The sequence below is a fragment of the Labrus mixtus genome, chromosome 17 (genome assembly GCF_963584025.1).
Source record: "Labrus mixtus chromosome 17, fLabMix1.1, whole genome shotgun sequence".
In the NCBI taxonomy this organism is placed as follows: Eukaryota; Metazoa; Chordata; class Actinopteri; order Labriformes; family Labridae; genus Labrus; species Labrus mixtus.
This window is the reverse complement of record NC_083628.1, coordinates 24,453,693-24,473,773: the sequence shown is the minus strand read 5'-3', so window position 1 is coordinate 24,473,773 and position 20,081 is coordinate 24,453,693. Positions and strand designations below refer to the sequence as shown.

General features: G+C 40.1%; 1 protein-coding gene across 1 annotated transcript; it reads right to left on the bottom strand.

Annotated features, from left to right (window-relative positions):
* Positions 1 to 832: 832 nt before the first annotated feature.
* Positions 833 to 12,470, bottom strand: LOC132992128 (leucine-rich repeat transmembrane neuronal protein 4). The gene is made up of 2 exons (XM_061061280.1): positions 11,614 to 12,470; positions 833 to 2,617 (listed from the first exon to the last, which is right to left on the bottom strand). Exons 1-2 carry the CDS (start codon positions 11,615 to 11,617, stop codon positions 1,053 to 1,055), a joined length of 1,569 nt encoding a protein of 522 aa, XP_060917263.1. The 5' UTR covers positions 11,618 to 12,470; the 3' UTR covers positions 833 to 1,052.
* Positions 12,471 to 20,081: the final 7,611 nt, after the last annotated feature.

The following is a 20,081-nucleotide window of genomic DNA, read 5'->3' as shown; positions in this document are numbered from 1 at the left end:
TGAGCTATAGCTTCTGTAAAAACTTGCAGAAACCCAGCTGTGGAGTAAATGTATAACCAAGACTAGTACAGCATGCCATGTGTAACAGCTAAAGAGAAAAGTGTTTATCCCACATTGCTTTGGCCTGTAAATGCTGTTTTGAAGAAATTCACTTGTCTGTGTATGAAGCATTTCAAAGGATTGCCACTCCTTTCAGGATGATCAAACACTACCTTTTACTGGGTGAGTGTATGTTTCACAAAATGTGTATTTTTCCCTATTCCTGTGTAAGTTAATGTGTGGATGGCCAGTGAAAGCATCGTTCCACTTTGTGTGACGAACAATTAACGCTAGTGAGTAAACCAATGAGGAGCTTCCTCAACTCAGTGTGCAAAAGAAAGAAGGAAATGCTGTTGGGGGAGCATACAAATTAGGTATTTTCTAACAAACACCTTGAGTCACATATATATTAAAAAAAAAGGGTGAAACAATCATCTGAGAGGAAGCTCTCTTCAGTGACAAGAATCTCTATTAGCATTCACATCCAGTGTCCATAAGTGAGATTTTCCACCATTCAGCTATTCTTCCCACACAACACTGCTTATCAAAAAGTGAACAGCAGTAGAGAAAACACACAAAGCATACAGCAAGTGTTATTCAAGTAAAAAAAAAAAGCAAAGGGTACCTTAACAAGCACAAATGTCTTATCATAAATAGCAAAGCTTAAGCTCAAGATTACGTAGAACAGGAAAATGTAATCAGACTCATTTATCTGTATTTCTGTACATTCTGTGCAAAACAAACATTTGCATCTCAGCAGAGATTAGGTTTTAAGCAAATGTACAAACACCCATCTGAAAACAAGAGAGATCTTGTTAAATACAAAATGATGCAGACACCACCTACTCTAGATTTAATACTAATCCATGGGTACACAGTATTTACCAAACCTGCTGTGTAAGACTAAGTAATCAAGGAGCAGTCTTATCATCTATCAAAGCAGTGTAAATAATTACCTCTGGTCCTCTTGCTGTGGACAGAGTTTTGTTTAGGAGAAGTGGCGGTGGTGTGGGTCATACCTCGCATTCTCGGGAGCCTGAGATAGTATAGGTGCAGGGTCCGGTCCCATTGACAAGCACATCCATGGCCTCGGAATTGGTGGGCTTGTAGTCCACATAGTACTCCTGCAGTGGGGAGCTCAGGGTGCGCTCCGTCTCTCTCGCTTTCTTGCGGCGTTTGCGAGCTGCTGCCGAATGCTCCTGCAGCTGCTTGACGCTGCTAGGGTAGCGCTTCCAAGACACGTAGATCACCAACAGGATCATCGCAACCGATAGAAAAAGGGCAACGCTTCCAGCTACAATCTTATGGAAGGACACAGGCTCCAAGTCTTGCTCTGGGGGTAGTGCCACTGGAGGGGTAACGGCTGAGGTGGGGCCCCTGATGGATCCCTCCCCCCTTTTCCCTGACCCAGTAGGTAAAGACAGAATGGCTGGGTAACGTTCAGTTTGCAGAGGGACACTGGGCGGGGTTGGCGGAATACTCACAGTGAGTGTTGTCGCTGCATTTGATTGACACACACCAAAAGCTTCGACAGCATCCAAAACTTTCTCCCCCTGGGCTTTCTTGGGGGAGGCACAGATCATTGTGGTTTCCTTTGCCCCTCTGAAGTTTCTTAGCCAGCCCACCAGGGGACAGATGGCAGGGCCACAGTCCCATACATTCCCAGCTAAGCTAATTGTAGTCAAGGAGATCCAGGCATCAACCACCTCTTGGGAGACATTGGTCAGCTTGTTGGAGTCGAGATTGAGGGTCTGCAGGTTTGGTAAGCATTGGTAAACTACAGCATCCACTTCTGTCAGATCATTCCCAGACAGATCCAGTTTCTGGATCGAGGCCCAGGTCCAAGTCAGACCTTGGCTCATTGAACGAATGCGATTCCACTGCAGGTAAAGTGCTCTCAGATTGTACAGGCGAGGGAAGTGAGAGAAATTGATCTTTGAGAACTGGTTATGCTCCAAATGCAGCTCAGTGAGCTTGACTAGGCCGGAAAATGCATTCCGAGTGATACTGCGCAAGCGGTTGTAACCCAGATCCAGGAATTCAAGATTTCTACAATCTTGGAACAGACGCATTGGGACAGTTTTTAATGAGTTTGAGCGCATGTGAAGGCTGAGAAGCTTCCGTAGTCCCTGGAACTGTCCTGGTTGCAAAGCTTGCAGTTTGTTGTACGACAGGTCCAGATTTCGTAAATTAGGGACTGGGTGGAATGTGGTGTTGTGAAGCGAGGTGATCTTGTTGGAACTCAGGATCAACTCTTTGAGCCTGCGGACACCTTGAAAGGCCATTCCATCCACAGAGGCAATGTAGTTGTGGTCCAAGTAGAGCCAGATGAGATGGTTCAGACCAACAAACTGGCCTGCTCTTAGACTGGCGAGGCTGTTGTACCGCAAAGACAAGCCTTCACAGCCTCCTGAGAGATTCTTGGGGACATCGCGGAAGGCGCTTGACTCGCAGTAGACAATTTTTCCATCACAGCGACAGCTCTTGGGGCATGGGCGCTCACTCAATGATGGATTTGCTGCCAGCCACACCTGCATCAGGAGTTGGACCACTAGCCAGCGACGCCGCAGAGCAGAGCCTATAGGTGAAAGGAAGGGGAGAGAAAAAAACAGAAAAGTTAAGAAGAGCTTTTTAAAAACATTAAATATATACACATCACATATCAGTGTTTCCCCTATGTTTACAGCGTTGGGGGGGTGGGGACAAGCCGACATGGCGACGCGAGGACACAAACACTTGGAAGGAATCTTGGGCCCCTTCTGAATTGTCACAATTCAGTAGGCAGTACGTACTTTTCAGTAGGGAGTTTCAGTATACTGAACTTTCGTGGTCATTCAGTATGCATTTTTTGGGTCCACCTCAGTATACTGAACATTTCAGTATGGATACTAACTTCCGGGTTTTATGCACTATGGATCGGATGCATGCTTTCAGGAAATTAATTGTATTTTAACTCCCACAATGCTGTGCGAAATTAAATGTAAATCGTCACGTCACGTCCGCCTCCAAATCAAAACAAACGAGCGTGGATTAATTGAATCAATTTTTAATCTAGAGTTAAAGTCCCGACTGAAATCACTACTTTTAATTAACAACAGAAAATATAACAAATGTCTGCATTATTATAAAACCTTTCCCCCTCTATTTAAATAATGATTTCACTATTTAAATGTGTCTTTATTGGTTTATTTTACTTTATATATTGTATATTACTGTCTTTCATTTGTACTTTTCTTTATGAAGGCTACTGTATGTTATTTAGTTATTTAATCTGTCTTTTACTTGATTTACATTGTGATATTGTTTTTTATTTACCTGACTGTATATGCGCATTACTCTTCTTGAATAAAGCTTAACAAAATGTTTTTTTAAAACGGGTGGATGCGGCCGGTTCGGGTAACGTAAATGACGCCACTTCCTTACTGAATGAATCAGACAAAGTAGGAACAAATATCTGCCTACTGTGCGCGCCTACTGAATAGTAGGTACTAGACAGTAGACAGCACGGATAGTAGGCACTGCCTACTGCCTACTGAAAGACTGAGTAGGTACTTGGCAATTCGGATACAGCCTTGGTGTTCATGTGCTGTATTTTTAATGACAGCTGTCCTTTTCTATTGGAAAGGTATCCTTAAATAACTTTTTTCCCTGATTTCCAACTCTATCCACTATCCTATCCCTACAATAAAGGCACAAAAAGCCCAAAAATAAATCTTTAAAAAAAAAAAAAAAAAAAACCTTCAGGGGGTCAAATATAATGGTAGGGGAAACACTGCATATAGTTTCTTACTTTTTCCTTCATTAGAGTATTTTTAACGTCCATCAATATGTACCCCATTCATTCTGTTTAGCAAAGGGAAGATGATGTACAGTATCTGTCCACAACCCAGACTGGATTTACAGCCCAACAAATGCTGTAGCCAAGCGACCTTGGCAGATTGCTTTCAACATCTTAAGAAGTACTCTCAAGACAGCAGCAAGTAGCAGATCTTTTGCATTTGTACACTTTTCTTTGGATACTTGTTCAACATTTACAACCGCAGAAAACAGAACTCTAAAGTGGTTTTAGCTTATATTCAGGGTGATTATAAAACCACTTCTTTTGACTTTAAACATTTATACATCCAGTTGTATGGTGTCATACAACTGAGCAGTTTTTCACTTGGACTGGGGTCTTCCAAAAGTATTACAGTAACAGAAGTAAATGTTTCTAGTGAGGGAATGTGTTCAGGTATATATTCACACTTGGCTTTAATAGAAACAACACAATTATTTGATTATCCATAATTATTTAGTTGTTAATTAATCTAATTACATAATTGTTATTTAACAGAAGTATATTTAATCAGCTTTAGTTTTTGCCCATGCACTCAAGTTTGAAAAAGTTTCATAAAATGGCATGTGACTGTTGAATATGTGAATCATTTCCCCAGATGGCTCGAAAGAAACCACGAGAGGTAGATAAAGGTTAAAAGAGACCAGATTCTGAAAACTGCATTACTTATTTTTCACATCAACTTTAATACTTGCAAAACAGACGGCATGTATTTGTCAGCTTTCCTGACACCAATTTGTTCCAAGTGAAAGTGACAGTAATCTAATCGGAGAACATTGTGTCTGGTTCCGAATTTGAAGGTGATATTTATGACTTGCTGCTCAACATGATCTTATCACAGCAATTACTGACGTTCCATAAAAATGATTTTTGAATTCAGAATGCTTAATACTTGCAAGTTGATTGTATAAATGACAGAAATGTCCCCTTTGCTATCTATCTTTTCATTAATTTTAACTCAGCTTAACTTTTATAGTTATTCATCATACAGGTGCAGTACACAGCTGAAAGAGTATTGCAAAAAATGAAGACTTACAAAACAATATAGGCAAAACGACATAAAAAACAAGACTGCAAGTTGCACTTGGCTGTTTTCATCGCTATGGCATGAAGATACAGTTTAAGTGTGAACACAGTATGAAAAGCAAACATGCATTTTCACTGAAATAGTGAACAGTGTCTAAAGTAAGTTGAATATTTACTACTACAGCCTTACAGATTAATTGGCCATTCGATAATATTGGCCGATATTAGCATATTCAGGGACTATCGGTATCAGCAAATTTTATTGCAGATATGCGCCAATATAACTAGATGTATTCACCAGTGAAATAGCATTTTATTTAAGCTTCATTTTATTATGCAGTTCTCTTTCACCAGCAGAGAGCGCTATTTGGATTACAACAACCATCATCTCTCTCCAGAGTGTCAAGCAGTGACGCACGTACATGCACAGTTACTTAGCAGTCGAGTGACTGTCTTGTCTTCATTATGAATGTTTTCTACACATGTTTGATAATGGCATCTGAGGGATCAACGCAATATATATGTATATCTATCTATCTCCACAGATCAAACATAGATCTATGAAAGATATCGGCCAATATATCGGTATTGGATTTTTTCACTCCCCAATATGAGTAAAATCGGTATCGGCCCCAAAATCCATATCTGTCAGGCCTTAATATATACAGTTATAATTGAAAAAAAATATTAGTTTTACATGAATAACTGACTAGGGTAAGAAAATAAATTGTAGTTATGTTGACTAAATTACCATGTATTTGGTCAATAATTAGTTTAATATTTAAAAACATATTCTTTCTTTAATGAAAGTTACACATGTAATGCAATGTCTTTATTGTTGAAACTCATTATCCCAAACGACATGGTCTTAGTTGTTTGGATTGATGTCATTTGTGCTGCATGTTTGTAATGAATACACACTGACAACCAGGGCTGAAGCAAAGAAACTTGCAACGTTCTCAATCATATCTCCCTGTATTTGTATTCAGTCATCCCACAAGCCTTCATTGCACCAATGGCGGAGGCAGATAAGTCATAAAAGACAGTCAGTACAGAGCAAATTAACATTCAAGAGCGGATGGTTTTGTATACGATCCCGGAGGCATTTCAATTTAGACTTCAGCCATTTTATTTTTTACCGAATCCAAGCAGGACAGGTTCAACGTGAATCATTCCTTCTGTATTCCACATCTTCAAATGAAAAAAAATATCCCTATTAGCTCCATGGAATTACATAACTCATGTATTCTACATAGATCAACTACCTACACGACAAATCTGGCACATCACGTCTTTGGAGAATGACTGCATACATATATATATATACATAAATATATACTGTAAAAGTGTGATGTACATTTCTTCTAAATTGGCTGAAGATGTTTCCCTTGAAATTCCATCTTGAAAAGAAGAAAAGTGGTCGGTAGCTTCCTATATCACTCCTTGTTCTTAGGTGAGACAGAGTTGTTTCCATTAAAATCGTTCCCCTTTACAGAGCCACTAATGATCTGTCATTAAGATACATTGATTTCCCCTTGAGGAGGTGGTGTGGGGTATTCACTACTTATGTGTGTTTCTCAAGGCGATATAATTAAGAATGGGCTTTATTGCCATTATCAGAGGGAGATAAGACGAATATGTCAGGATATAAGCAGCCTATCCTTTAATTAGCGTACTAAGTGTATGATGTGTTGGCAGGCATCATGCTTAAATTACCAACTCCCTTAAATGAATGTGTTCAAAGTTATTTATATGTGTTACGCTAATGATGAACTTCCACTATACCATGATATCTTGGGGCTTTAACAATTCTTGCTATTGGATTTAGGCAATAAGGATGATTTTAATGTTCTAGTATTTTCAATAATACTGCAGGATTTGTGTGACATGATTTCCTGACATAGAATGGCTGAGAGGCATCATACAACATATGCCATCTAACATAGCCATTTTGCTCTTTGCCAAGCATCTGCTTATCCCATATGGGTATTTTGTGGTCATCAATGTGTGTCTATGAGTGAGAATGAGAGAGATACACTTGCTGTTTGTTTTCAGACGAATCTTTCATCATCCCTTACAGATGGGGGGAACCATGCAACTGCACAGATAATATGTGCTGGCTATTGATTACAGCAGCAGATACATCAATCATGTTGCTTCATCTTGGATCCAATGATTGTGGTTTTTCCAAATAACATATTGCAAAGAAAACGACAGGGATCACAGGATGCAGTTTTTTCAGAGTGCAAATTTGCCAACGACACTGTGCCTCAGAGTCTTACAAATAAGGTAGAGACGGCAGCAGAATACTGATATAAAACAATGCCCATGTGGAATGTTCTATGTGTATTTGAATTACTTTGATAGACAAAACATTTGACTCACAAACAGGGTGTGTGGGCTGTTGAACATCAACACTTTTTTTCTAAATTTCGTCTTTGACTGGTTTCCCAAGAGGATCTAGACACAGCCCCCTATTGCTTTTATTTCCCATGTGCATAATAGGCCTGCTTTATTAGAAGCGACTCCACCATCTCTTTCAGATTGAGCCTGCCTCACAAGTCACCTCTCCCCCCTTACTTGACACTGTATGTGGTTTAATGAGCGCTTGGTGCGCTAATGCCTCTGTAAGCCATCTCCTTCTTCACTTTCTCCTCTAATCTTATTCACAAAGGAGCACAAGTCACCCTCTGAGGTGTCACTCATGGGGTTTGTGTCGCTATTACTTCTTACCTGATGTAACTGTCACCATTGCTGTTCTTACACCGTATCTACTTAGATGAACAATTCCTTTTGTTTTATCCTCTATCCTCTTGAGAATATGCAAGTTATGCATGTCCTTGAACCCTGCAGCCATCAGGATGTTTTTATAATGAGGTGTCTATTTTTATGCATGTGGTCAAAACCATCTCCTCAGCCTCTTCACTTCCCTTCAAGATTTCCATTTTTCCCCAAAGGTCTTTCTTTCTTTCTTTCTTTCTTTCTTGTTTTCCTTTAGTTCTAACTTTTAGGATGAACAGTTGATTGCTTTCTTTTAATGTTTGGGTATGGAAATATATATAGATGCTCTCATGTTTTTGTCACACTGCACTTTTCTGTCTAGATTTAAGGTGCATGGATAAAACATGGCTAAAGTTTGTCTAAAGGAATGTCAGTAATGTTTAGTTATATAGCAGACAGCCTTGCTGTCCTCAGCAGGGAAGATAGCTATTTCTGCCTCTCAACCCTAACACATAGAGCGAGTAAGTGCACTTTACTGCTGACCTAAAATAAAACCAAATGTAGCTTAATAACTTGGCAAATGGACTCGCTAACTGGTGCACTTTGAGTGCACACAAGTGGCTCATTGCTATTTGCTGCTTGTCATTGATAAAACTGCAAGCAGCCACAGCCTTGACTACACATAGAGGCTGGACAGCAGCCGAACTCACAGGGAAGGACGTCCCCAGACCCGCCTCAGCCATCCTATTAGTCTCCAATTATCTTTGAGATGATAGCAAGGCCTGCCAAGTTAGACCCATTTCAACAGTGGTTGGAAAACATTGTGTCCTGATGTGCCTGTCTTGTATTTGTTGCGCTGATTAGGTAGAATCAGAGGAAGTGTGCACACAGGCACACACACACATGTATTGACCGTCTTGTTTCAGCCCCATCTAATTCCCTGTTTTCCCTCAGTGGGAAGGGTACAATGCCGGTGGAGTGTAAGTGAATAAGCAATCACACCATTCACTCTTTACTGTTCTGCAGAGAAGTAAGTCTCTGGCCCTGACTTCATTACAGTACATTTCATCATCGTTCCTGTGAGATATAAACATATTTACAAATCTGCCAAAGTTGTGAAAGTGAAATTGTTAAGGGTGCAATTGTATTGCTCGAAGAAAGGGTAAATATGACAATAAAGGAACGAGTAAAACCTGGACAGCTTTACTGTTTATCATTATTGCTAAGTTGTAAGTAATGCTATCCCAGCAAGCAGTATCAATACAAATTGAAATGTGGCCTCAAATGTCACTTTAATGTTGAGCATTGTTTATTCTACCATGTCATCCAATAATACCTCAGATACACAACAACTCTTAAGAATAGAAAAAAAAACAGTTCTTCTGAAAGCATAGGGAAATGATATTCTGTGTTTTGGGGGATATGTCTTGTCTAGATCTTGATCAAAATGGAATATAAATAATCCAAACATCTCCAAAGAGATGGATAAGACGTGATTTGAGGCTTAGGGTTAGAATTTAATTTAAGTCAGACTTTGAGGTATTTGTAACGCAAAGCTTAAATGGGTTTACCATGAATGGATATATATGAGTATCCTCAATGGTTTAAAGGCATACAGCTCTTCCACAGTAGCACTCTGACATCCACAAAATCAGCTCTTTACTTACCAGGCTGAAATACGATAGGAATAAATAGGCTTACGTGTGGCCTGTAACGTCCTACTTAATCCATTACCTTGAGGAGAAAATTAATAAAATATGTAAGACTTTCTTTGAGTTTGACAAGCTAACCGTGCTGAACATAAGATTCATTTAGTACACCGGGTGTTACTGGTAAATACCTCCAGGGTGAGCTCTGCTTGTATAGCTCGATGAATCCACAGACAAGAAACCTTAACAAGGTATTTTCAGGAAACAATGTTGGGTCGAATGTGCATTTCAGGTTATTGATTTGTTTCCTTCAAAAGAAGCTAATGTAAACAATGAATGTCATGAAATGGCCCTCAAAAAGCCTGGTTATCCCCCTCCCCTAACCAAGCTTCAGCTGACATTTAGACAGTGCTGCTTATCAGATACTATGGGGCCAGCCAAAGGTCATCTGTTACCTCTACAGAGCTGCTGTGTGAAGTTGTAAGTGAGTTAATATTATTAGTTTCACTCAATGGCTTCAGTTTGTAAAAAGTAAAATTGTATTTGATTTCATTTGTATTATGCAAACAAGTGGCCGTGCTTATTCTGAGAGCAAAAAGTTTAAGACGCAAAAAAGGTGATAACTAAATTATTTTTTTTGTTTAAAAATCTGCAATGGCATCTCTGGCTGAGATTTTGCTTTACTAACCCTAACCCTACTATTATTATCCTGCAAAACAGATCTCTAATGATATGGTCCATGAAACATAAGTGCATTGCATGCTGCTAATGAAGAGCATCACAGTCAGCTACACTGGTGGATAACTGCGACTACAGCACCATGTAATCATCGAATAATTGTGGGCAACAGCATGAAGCTATATGGTTGAGGAAAGTTGCAATTTTGGGGCTGGTTGGTACACCTGGACACAGGCGTGCATGCAATCACGGGTGAGCACCTGAATGTGTGTGTGAGTCTCTCTCTCTCTTTCTCACACACGCACACACACTCAAAGCTGCACCTCAAGTATGCAGGCTTTGCTGCCATGCTCTGAAATCAAATTAGGAAGCAGGCCCATAAACCAGGCTTCTTTGATTAACCATACATGGTGGCTTTGCAGTACACATAAATTGCGTCTGAGCTCCTGCAGCCTGTACTGTATGGCTTTGTGTGCCGTTGTAGCGTATATTGATGTGGTGCAGTAACCCACTGTGGGTCGATATATCATGCAGCCTCACAATTAATGGCACAGCACCACTGGTGAACTTGGCCATCTGTATATCTGTTAAGAATGGCTGAGGAGATTAGGCTATGAAAGACAATAATTTTAGACATGAAGAATGCAAAAGATGGAGAACGAGCAAATTGTTTTGGAAAGAAATGAAACAGATAAATATGAAATACCAAGAGAGGGGAAGAGTGGGGGGTAATGGAGTTGGATGAGTAGAAGTGCACACTTGTAAGGGAAGCACAACGAGGGAAACTAGTTAATTATCAATTCCGGGAATAAGATGAGAACTCGTGCACGCAAGCAGACACAGAAACATCATCATGCAACACTGAAGGAGAGGCGTATTGACTACACACATACACACCAGCACCACACACAGAGGGTATTGATGGATTGACGCACAGTTGTTATGCTCGATATGGAGAGTCCCTCTTGATAGCAGGTGCAGAATAAAACGGCTTTCTTGAATGAGAATCAGACCCATAAGCAAAACCTGCACGACTGATGCCTTCAACCCGCAAGAGTTTTTGGGAAGGTGTTTGCACCGAGCTGAAACTGGACAAACGGCTTCGTGCGTACAGATGAAGAAACAATCAATGGTTATGCAGAGCCACGCTTTATAAAGTTGACTGGCTTCCAACATCTACCGTGATTAGCATTTCAGTCCATGACAATGAGCCAGCCAGTCTAACTAGTCGAGAGAAGAAAAAAAAAAGAGATAGTCCACACTTAGCCAGAGATGCGTTTTGCTTTGCTCGTGATTTTGAAGCAAATATTTAAAACTGATGTACAATACAAAAATGATAATCCCCCGTGTCTAATAAGTCATGCTATCAGCAAATGGAGGGGGGGAAAGCACGTTGCAGCTCTGCGTCTAACAGGCTACAGCACAGGCTTCAGCCACATTCCTAAAGCTTACCGAGACACTTAAGAAAATACAATAAAACACTGATTATATGCCACCACGGTGAATACGAAATGACGACCATTTTTGATGCAACAATCTGATTAAATTCAAGCTCTGCTCGGAAGAGAACAGGCTTTTTTGGGTTTATTATTAGAGGGGAGAACAAGTGGAGTATAATTTGAAACAACCGTATTCAAAGGAGAAGGTAATATAAGCAGAACTTACCCATATCGGCTTATCTGTCAGCTCCAGCCTACAGGTTTTAATGGCTTCTAGTGCGCGACATCCGAGTCCGCATGACGCGCGTTCCACAGACAGGTACCGTCCTAATCCACTAGCCCGGTCTCTCCGCGCAGCCGCCGACTCCAAAGCGCACCTGCCCTTTACTCTCCCGGACCTGGATGTGCTATCCGGTTTAGTTCTGCATCTATAACCATACAGCTGAACCGGGGTGAATGTCATTTACTTCCAACTCCAGATTTAAAGGGTAAAAAAATCCTGTTCAGAACTCCCTGTCCATGTCCTGGCTCCAAAGGAATCGTTCTCGTTTTTTTTTTTCAAGTTACAGCCAAAAAGAGTACTGCAGTGAGCGCAGACAAAAACGAAGCCACGTCCAAGTAAGTCATGTCAGCCTTACACGCTCGTGGAGATTCCGCGAAATTGCGGTCGCCAAACTTAACATATACGTTCGGATGTTGTGCAAAACCGTACGAAAAAGGACGTAAATTTCCAAAAGGATTCACGCAGCCTTAAGATTCCTCTCTCAAGTAAACCCCGGCATCTCCTTTCTCAAAGATGCTCAGTGTGATCCGCGCATGGCGCACACAGGAAAGTAACGGTCGATTTATCCACAAGTCTCCGCGAAAACGCCGTCACAGTCGTCAGGTATCCAAATATGCACCTTTTTTGTCCAAATGTTCCTTTGATTCTCGTTGTTGCTCGGTTGGAAATGCAGCATGACGCTGTTGTTAATCACGTCTGCTTGTCAAGGCAACTTTGTCAGGCAGAATCGGAATGCCCCCTTCTGGTGAGACTGCGACCCCATGAGCCTGTCCAAAGGGGTGCATCGTGAGTTGAATGTAACGATGCTACGTTTATAAGCACTATTGTCACGGAAGAAACCCAGATTCAACTTTTAACTAAAGTCTAACCCGGAAAGCAAATATTAAATGTGAGCTTTTTGTCTGAAGGAAACCATGTTTCTTTTAATGAAATGTTATCAAGATTAGGTAGCTCTGTAATGTGCAGTTTTGCTTAACAAGGAATTCAATAGATAACGTTTCCTGAATTCTATTTTTTAAAGCGTATGCATACCTGTGATCTCCTGCTTTCACGAAGACTTCTTTTGAGTCTCAAACATTCACAGTGAGGATTTCGTTTGATAAATAATGACACGTGGATGATCTTTAAGGTTATTCGAGGCTAAGATAGACTTTTATCCTCAGGTTGAGGTCAGGATAAAGGATTTATTTGTTTATCTTTAGACAGCTTGATGTTGCTAGGGTCGTCACCAGTTGCTTTTGTGCATACACGCAGACGTGTGTGTGAGAACGAGCCCATTGCAAATGCAGTTTAAACACATACTGTGAAGCAATACACGCTGCTGCAGGACGCTGTCCATGGTGCTGAAATAGTGAATTTGAGTGACTGAATACTCGCGGGTTTGCTTTCTGGAAGTGCCCAGGGAATGATTTCTACTTTCTGTGTAAACAGGTTATGAGAAACGACTGGAGCAGAAAGCATAGAGAGTATTATACTTTACATTACACTCTAACCCTATTGGAAATGCAATGATACTTAATCGATGGCAGCCTCCCTCTGCGTCAACTCAGCTGCGCTTTAAAGCTCGGGTGTATTTAAGAAGGAAATAGGCAGCTACATTTTTAATGTGCGTTGCATCTGCACTTGGTTACTAATAGATGTTGCTTCTTCTTTCCATTCATAAAGATAGCTGGCCTTAAACGTTCATCCATTTAATGCATTAATAGTATTTAGTAAAAAAAACATTTGATATTTATTCCTGATACAGTAAATTAAGCCTACATTAACCACAACATTGAAATAGTACTTACTGAAATTATTATAATTTAATATTTTATTATCCAACAGTCAAACTGAGTACTCTTTCCTACTTATGTAATGATGGAAAATTATGCAAAATACACTCAAGTAAAGTTCTGAATACTAATTATTCATAATAGCACTCATAATGTTATGTCAGTAAATTATCTGGATGCCACTTCAACCACCACATCATTGGTTTTATTCAAACCAGAGTTTCACTGTGAAAGGGCTATTATGCCAGTTCAAAACTATACAGTCATTTTAAACAAAAACTCCCAGCAGAACCACTTGCATATTGTCCCAACTTAACCCTGGTTTTGGGATTCCCATCAATGCCATATTCACCTGATGTCATGGTGTATTGTATTTGAGAATCTTGAGCAGTATAATAAATCAGTCTCAGTTCCAATGTCTGTCAAATTAAGTTTTATGACGTCTGCACCTTTGGCAAATCCGTCACCTTTTTTTTTTGACAGCAATCGCGTCCTGATTAATGAGCACTTTGTCATAACATCAACCCACAAGGCATAAAGTGTAAGTTTCCTGTTTTTTTTGCATGACAGCAACCTTCAGAGAATTTAGAGTTGGTTACCTTCAGTTCACCTCTCAAGATGGAGCCAGACAGACATTCTCCATGCCATCTTAGACCGTGGCTCAGCCTCAGTATCCGTTCCCATGCAATTTGGCTGATGACTTTACTTCTGGATTCGGTTCAACAAGCAGAGGCCATTCTGCTGACGGCGCTGAAACAATTAATACCCTGTGAAGTTATGGAGATACAGACAGTGCCAGGCCTACAGCCTATAGCGGTGATTTCTCTCCTAAAGAAATATAACTGTCAGGCTTACCCTCACCTCTTTACTCCACCAATGAATTGGGTTCTCTTGTTGGTTTAAGTGTCTGTGCTGATGGCAGAATTCAACATTTATAGGCGAAAATACAACAACAACAAAAATAAGAAGTTAGAAGGCTTGCCCAGACACAACGTATCCTCTTGTGCTCTGCTCTCATGTAAAATAGCGTTTCTTTCTCCTGACAGAATATAGCCAACTGGCTGCTGTCATGAGTAATTGTGTACTCTTGGAACCAAATGTAGTTTTAGAGGTAGTATTTACAGGAACACTCTTCCTTTGTTGGAACTGTGCTCGTTGCCCAGCAACATTCACATTCTGAACACTGTTTCATGTGGCAAATGTTGTGGCCTTCAGTGATTTCAATAGCACTTCTTTTTGAGCTCTCTCACAACCTATGAATAGAATCACATGAAACAAACATCCTGCAAATGCTTATGGAGATTTGATATGTTCTGTGTTGTATTATATTGGCATTATACACATTGCACTCAATGCATACAGTATAGTATGGAGACTGTGCAATAAGCACATGGGAACAGAAATAATTCAGGGAATGCAACCACATTCAACAACCACATGTGAATGTCTATTTTCTTGCAAGAATGAAAACAGGAAAAATATTATTGAATAAAAGTCTGAATCAGAGACTGAAAAAAAAAACATGGGAAAAGTCTCACTGACGTCACCCATTGGTTACTGAAGGGGGCTTTTGAAACCCTTATTATGAATAACTTTAACTAATTTGAAGCGTGATCCAAAGGGCACTGGACTTGGTTGAAGATCTTGAAGATGATTCACTTCTCCTTCTTCAGTTCTAAACTAACTGGGGGACGGAGCTAGAAATGTAAGCCTCTGTAGATAACTAGCATGTAACGATCAAGGATGACTCACATGAGAGTCTTGAGCTAAGTTGACTTGCCTAGAGTTGTTAAACTTCCTGGTCGCCTACGGGTCATTAGGGTCACATGTTCCAAGGTGGGTCTGGGGGCTTCAGCTTTTTTTTTTTTAATAATTCAAAACACAACCGTTAGTGAAAGATGGTGTCTCAAACCACCACCTCGTTTTGGTTACAACCAATATGTGCCAATAAAGACAGGCCACATTGTTTTTTTGAACCAGGCTGTAACATGTTAATGTATGTTGTAAAAACAATCATTTTTGAATGGATGCGTGTATGACTTCAGGGGCTTCTGCAGACAGTGTCAAGTGGACACTCTAGGAACTACAGGTCTTTGGCTGCAGGGTTGCTGCTTAGTCTGAATGCATGACTCAGTCGCAAAAAAAATAGAGGTTTTCTTTATTGCCTGAATGTAGTCTATAAGCATTTAGATAAAGCTGCAGGGAACCAAATAGAACACTAGTATAACTGTGTCTACCCAGCTCTCTGTCACTGACAAAGCAACAATGTAATATATACAAAAAGCATATTCATGTTTAATATCATTTTTATGTTTGGGAACAGGAAGAATAATTGTGATGTTACTTGTATCGGACAAACCCAGATATACTAAACAGATACAAAGATCGATGAACAGGATGTGGACGGTTGGATGACTGACCTGGAAGGGTTATAGAATAGCCGTCATGTGTGCATGTGGTCTGTCTAAAGGATGCTGACAACAGAAGATGATTTAAGGATTCCTCGAGTGTGAGAGACAGCTCCATTCTGTCCTTCCCATGTTCACATTAGACTGGGACTTGTTCTCCCTAGTGTTCTTTTCTTTTTCCATTTCCTCTGATCTTAAGCCTGGCAGAATCATCGTAACCTGCCTCAAGGCAATTTTCAACCTGACACCGAGTTTCTCGAGTTCACCTATGAATGTGAATCACAAAGCACATATCCAGGGACAGCTTATACAGTCAACACTGTGCCATGTGAATATAAAACATTTTCTTGTTTTTCTTTGTTGTTGTTTCTTTTTTTTACAGTAAAAAAAAAAGAAGCTGTTTTTCGGTTTAAAAAAAGAATGTTGCGATGCCAAGGTTGCCACAGCAGATGCAGTAGTTGTAAATCTCTATTTTGCAGGTTGCTTCCATTAACCTTCACCCCCCACTGGGCTTCAATCTGTTGAGTTGTGTTCCCCACACTGCAGCTCAGGTTGACGCTGAGGTGTTTGGGTTTGGATGTACACGATAGCAGACGTATGTAAAGTGCCTCAGGCATGTTTAACAAACACACTGTTTGTATTGATCGCAGAGGAGGGGTGTAGCATTCAATACGGTGTGGGAGAACTGCACAAGTTGTTTTGAATGTTTTATCTCGCTGTGTGCATATCACATACTTAGACTGAGGTGAGCCATTATGCCAATTAAGGGTGCTGTGTTTTTGAAACGTGAATGTGTTTCATCTTAAATTCTGTGTCCATTGGTGCCCATTAATTTCTCTACCAAAGCAAAATACATGAGCAGACAGTGAACCATGACAAGTGAAAAATACCATCCTCACTTTAGTGTTATATTTCAGCAGTGCTGTAATGCATTACCTAGTAATGCAGATGGTTTCCTTTCAAGTAGTCTCACACTTTAGAACTGCATAAATAGTTCCATTGTTTGCAGATTCTTTGGGGGGCTGTAAGGTTGGTTTATCAGTTAGGCGAACATGTTTTCAAAATGTTTGTGTCACAGAGAAAAAATACAATGCGTACTGTTCAAAGCTGGCTTTTTTAAGAAAGCCACTCATTGGCTTGCATGCATTTTCATCCAGTTTGGTATGAACATGTTTTATTTTTTACACAGTAACAATGGGACTCTGTGTAGTCACCCAGGCTAATTGTAAGCTAGCTGTTGATAAATAAAAGTTTCAAGAATGTATTTATTTAACTTGCAAACACAGTACATATTATTAGCAAAAAACAAAACAATAGTTTAGATACTGTATGTGCAGGAGAGGTATGGAACTCGAGAGGGCTTGTAACTTAAACATTCTTGAACATTTCATGAAGAAGAAATCATTCATGATTCCAACACGTGAATATTCAACAGAATATATGTGCACTGTTGTGACTGGTCAGATCATACCTGACATCTTAAAGTCAGACTCCCATTTTTAGAAGATAAAATAAGTCAGGAATAACTCAGAAATCATTCATGCTTGACATACCCTTATTATGAACTTCAATCAAAGTGTTCGCCGGGTACTCCTCCTCAGCTTCCTCAGTCCAAAGACTGTGAATGTGAGTGTGGCTGGTTGTCGGTTTCTGAATGTCGGCCCTGGGATCCTGTCTCTCGCCCAATGGCAGCTGGATCTGCCTCCAGCCCCCCGCGAGCCCGAACGTGAAAAAGCGGTACAGATAATGGATGGATCTTATCATGCCACAATTGTGTCACACAACTGAAAATATACTGATTTCCATGCCTTACTTAGTACGTTTGGTTAAGAATATATAATTTATTTTAAAACAATCAATAACAGATTTTCATCCTTGTATTTATATTCATGCATGGTCAACAGCACCAATAAGATTGCACTCTCCCTTCTAAACATGCTTGTGCTAAGTTGTTCAATGACAGTATACAGCACATGTTGCTTGATTTGAAGATTTCCCAAAGTAATGACTGCTTTTCTTGCCTCTGATTTCTTTAATTGTTTGTTGATTTATAACAGCCGCTTTCCATAACACATCTGGGGCATTACACTGTGTTTACCTGCAATCTGTTTTTTGAGTCGATGAAGTGTTTGAAACACATATAGTTTGTCTTTTCATTTGATGGGCTATGATGTTTTTGTTTTTTTTGTCATAGCGTTCATGATGTTCAGTCTGTGCCTTAGTACTTTTTTCATTTTATTCTACAATCATGTTGTTGTTACAAGTTTAATATGCATCTACTTCTTAGAATTCATGTAACAACTGTCTGTGACTTTGTAAATGTTTCACCAATGTGTCCACACCCTGTTATCTCCCACACTTACTGTACAGCAGAAGTCAGTGCATTCAAACCATCACAATAATGTCTTGTGATTTGGTGTAAATGTGGAAGTGAATATCTTGAATACATTAAGATCATTTGTTTGATTTTATGACTCGATTCTACCAAAAAGAGAGGTGATTGGAACCTGCTAGTGCTCTCGTCTGACGCCCACTGTAGAACTTATCACATTTCTGATATTTCAGCAGTATGTACTGATTATGAATTCTGCATTCTTGCATTATTCTCCTCAGCCGTATCAGTATATATGTCTCTTTTAATTATTTTAGCATATTTTTTAATGGATGACACTGTGAAGGAGGTATTACAATTATCATAATGAAAAGCTGTGAAGGGCTAAAGCTTGATTATACTCCCCTTGCTTCCCTTATCAACACAAGACTTCTGAAAAAAAGGGAACAGAAACATGATTGGAAATGAGGTAACTCAGAGCTGAAAGCACACTGGTATTACAAAGTTAGTTTTTTGGCCCACTTTGATAACATGCTAATCAATCCGCTTAAAGGAAGATCACATCACATATCCACAAATCCACACTCAAATCTTAGCTTCGGTGCCAAACATGACAACAGTGAAGACGTGAAAATGTGCTGATTGGACACACTTTATCCTCTTGTAAGAGTGCGCCTTTCTTCATCAGTGTACTCCCCCCCCCCCCCCCCCCCCGCTCTGATTTCATTCCTGCTTCATGTGTTTTGTCTTGGCAAAGATGTGAGAGATAAGAGGTGGGCATCTGTGTATGGCAGTGCCTTACCATCTGCCCACTGCCCATGGGGTCTCTGTGGACATAAGCTCACATGGGTAGAACATGGGCAGGAGGAGAGTCTCCAGTTTAGTCCAGGGGATAATATACAGGAAAAGTCTTAAGATTTTTAAGCTGGGGAAACACAATAAATGGATAAAGGATATATGGAAACCAGAGTGAGTCATTTTACAGGCGGTATCAGAAGGATTTGATTGTTGCTCTTTTAAATGCTCCATTCAAAGTTTTGAGGGCTTTAGCAAGAACAATGCATTGAAGCGGAGGAATAAAATGTTGTTCTTTCTCTAAAATGTTTCAAGGCAAATAAATGTTTAAAAAAAATACTCTGTGAACAACAATTTAGCCTCTTCATTTTTTTGTTCTGATCTGTGCATTAAGGCAACATTCTACAGCCCAAAGATGATAAATAACAATGTACTGTGAGAAATCAAAAGCAGAGGGAATGCAAAATGTCTAGTTTGGTGGGGCGCCGGATAGCCTAGCTGTTGTGTTGCGTGTCCCATGTACAGAGTCATTGTAGCAGCGACCGTAGGTTCAAATTCGACGTCGGCCCTTTGCTGCATGGTAAATGGTAAATGGTAAATGGACTTGAGCTTATATAGCGCTTTTCTAGTCTTCCGACTACTCGCAGCGCTTTTACACCGCAGGTCACACCCACCCATTCACACCCATTCACACAGTGATGGTAGTGATCGCTATGTAGTATCATCCATCAGAAGTAAATAATCCCAACTACCAACTGAGCCACAGCCACCTGTGTCATGTCATCCCCCCACCCTCTCCACCCAACATTTCCTGTCTCAATCCAATAAAGGCTATAAAGTGCCCCCAAAAAATTGTCTAGTGGGTCTTAAGAGATGATTGAGAGACCTTATATTTGTATTAATGTGTGACTTGTTCTGAAGTACAAATCCTTAAAATAAATGGAGTTTAGATTCCATCCATAGCTGCGATGGCCATCATGTTGACTGGCAACAAAAACAAACAAATACAATCTGACATTGTGTAGCTCATCATCACTATTTAACACAGAGAACCTTGCACATCCATGCGGGGTCAAAAAGTAAAGACACTAGGAATGTCTG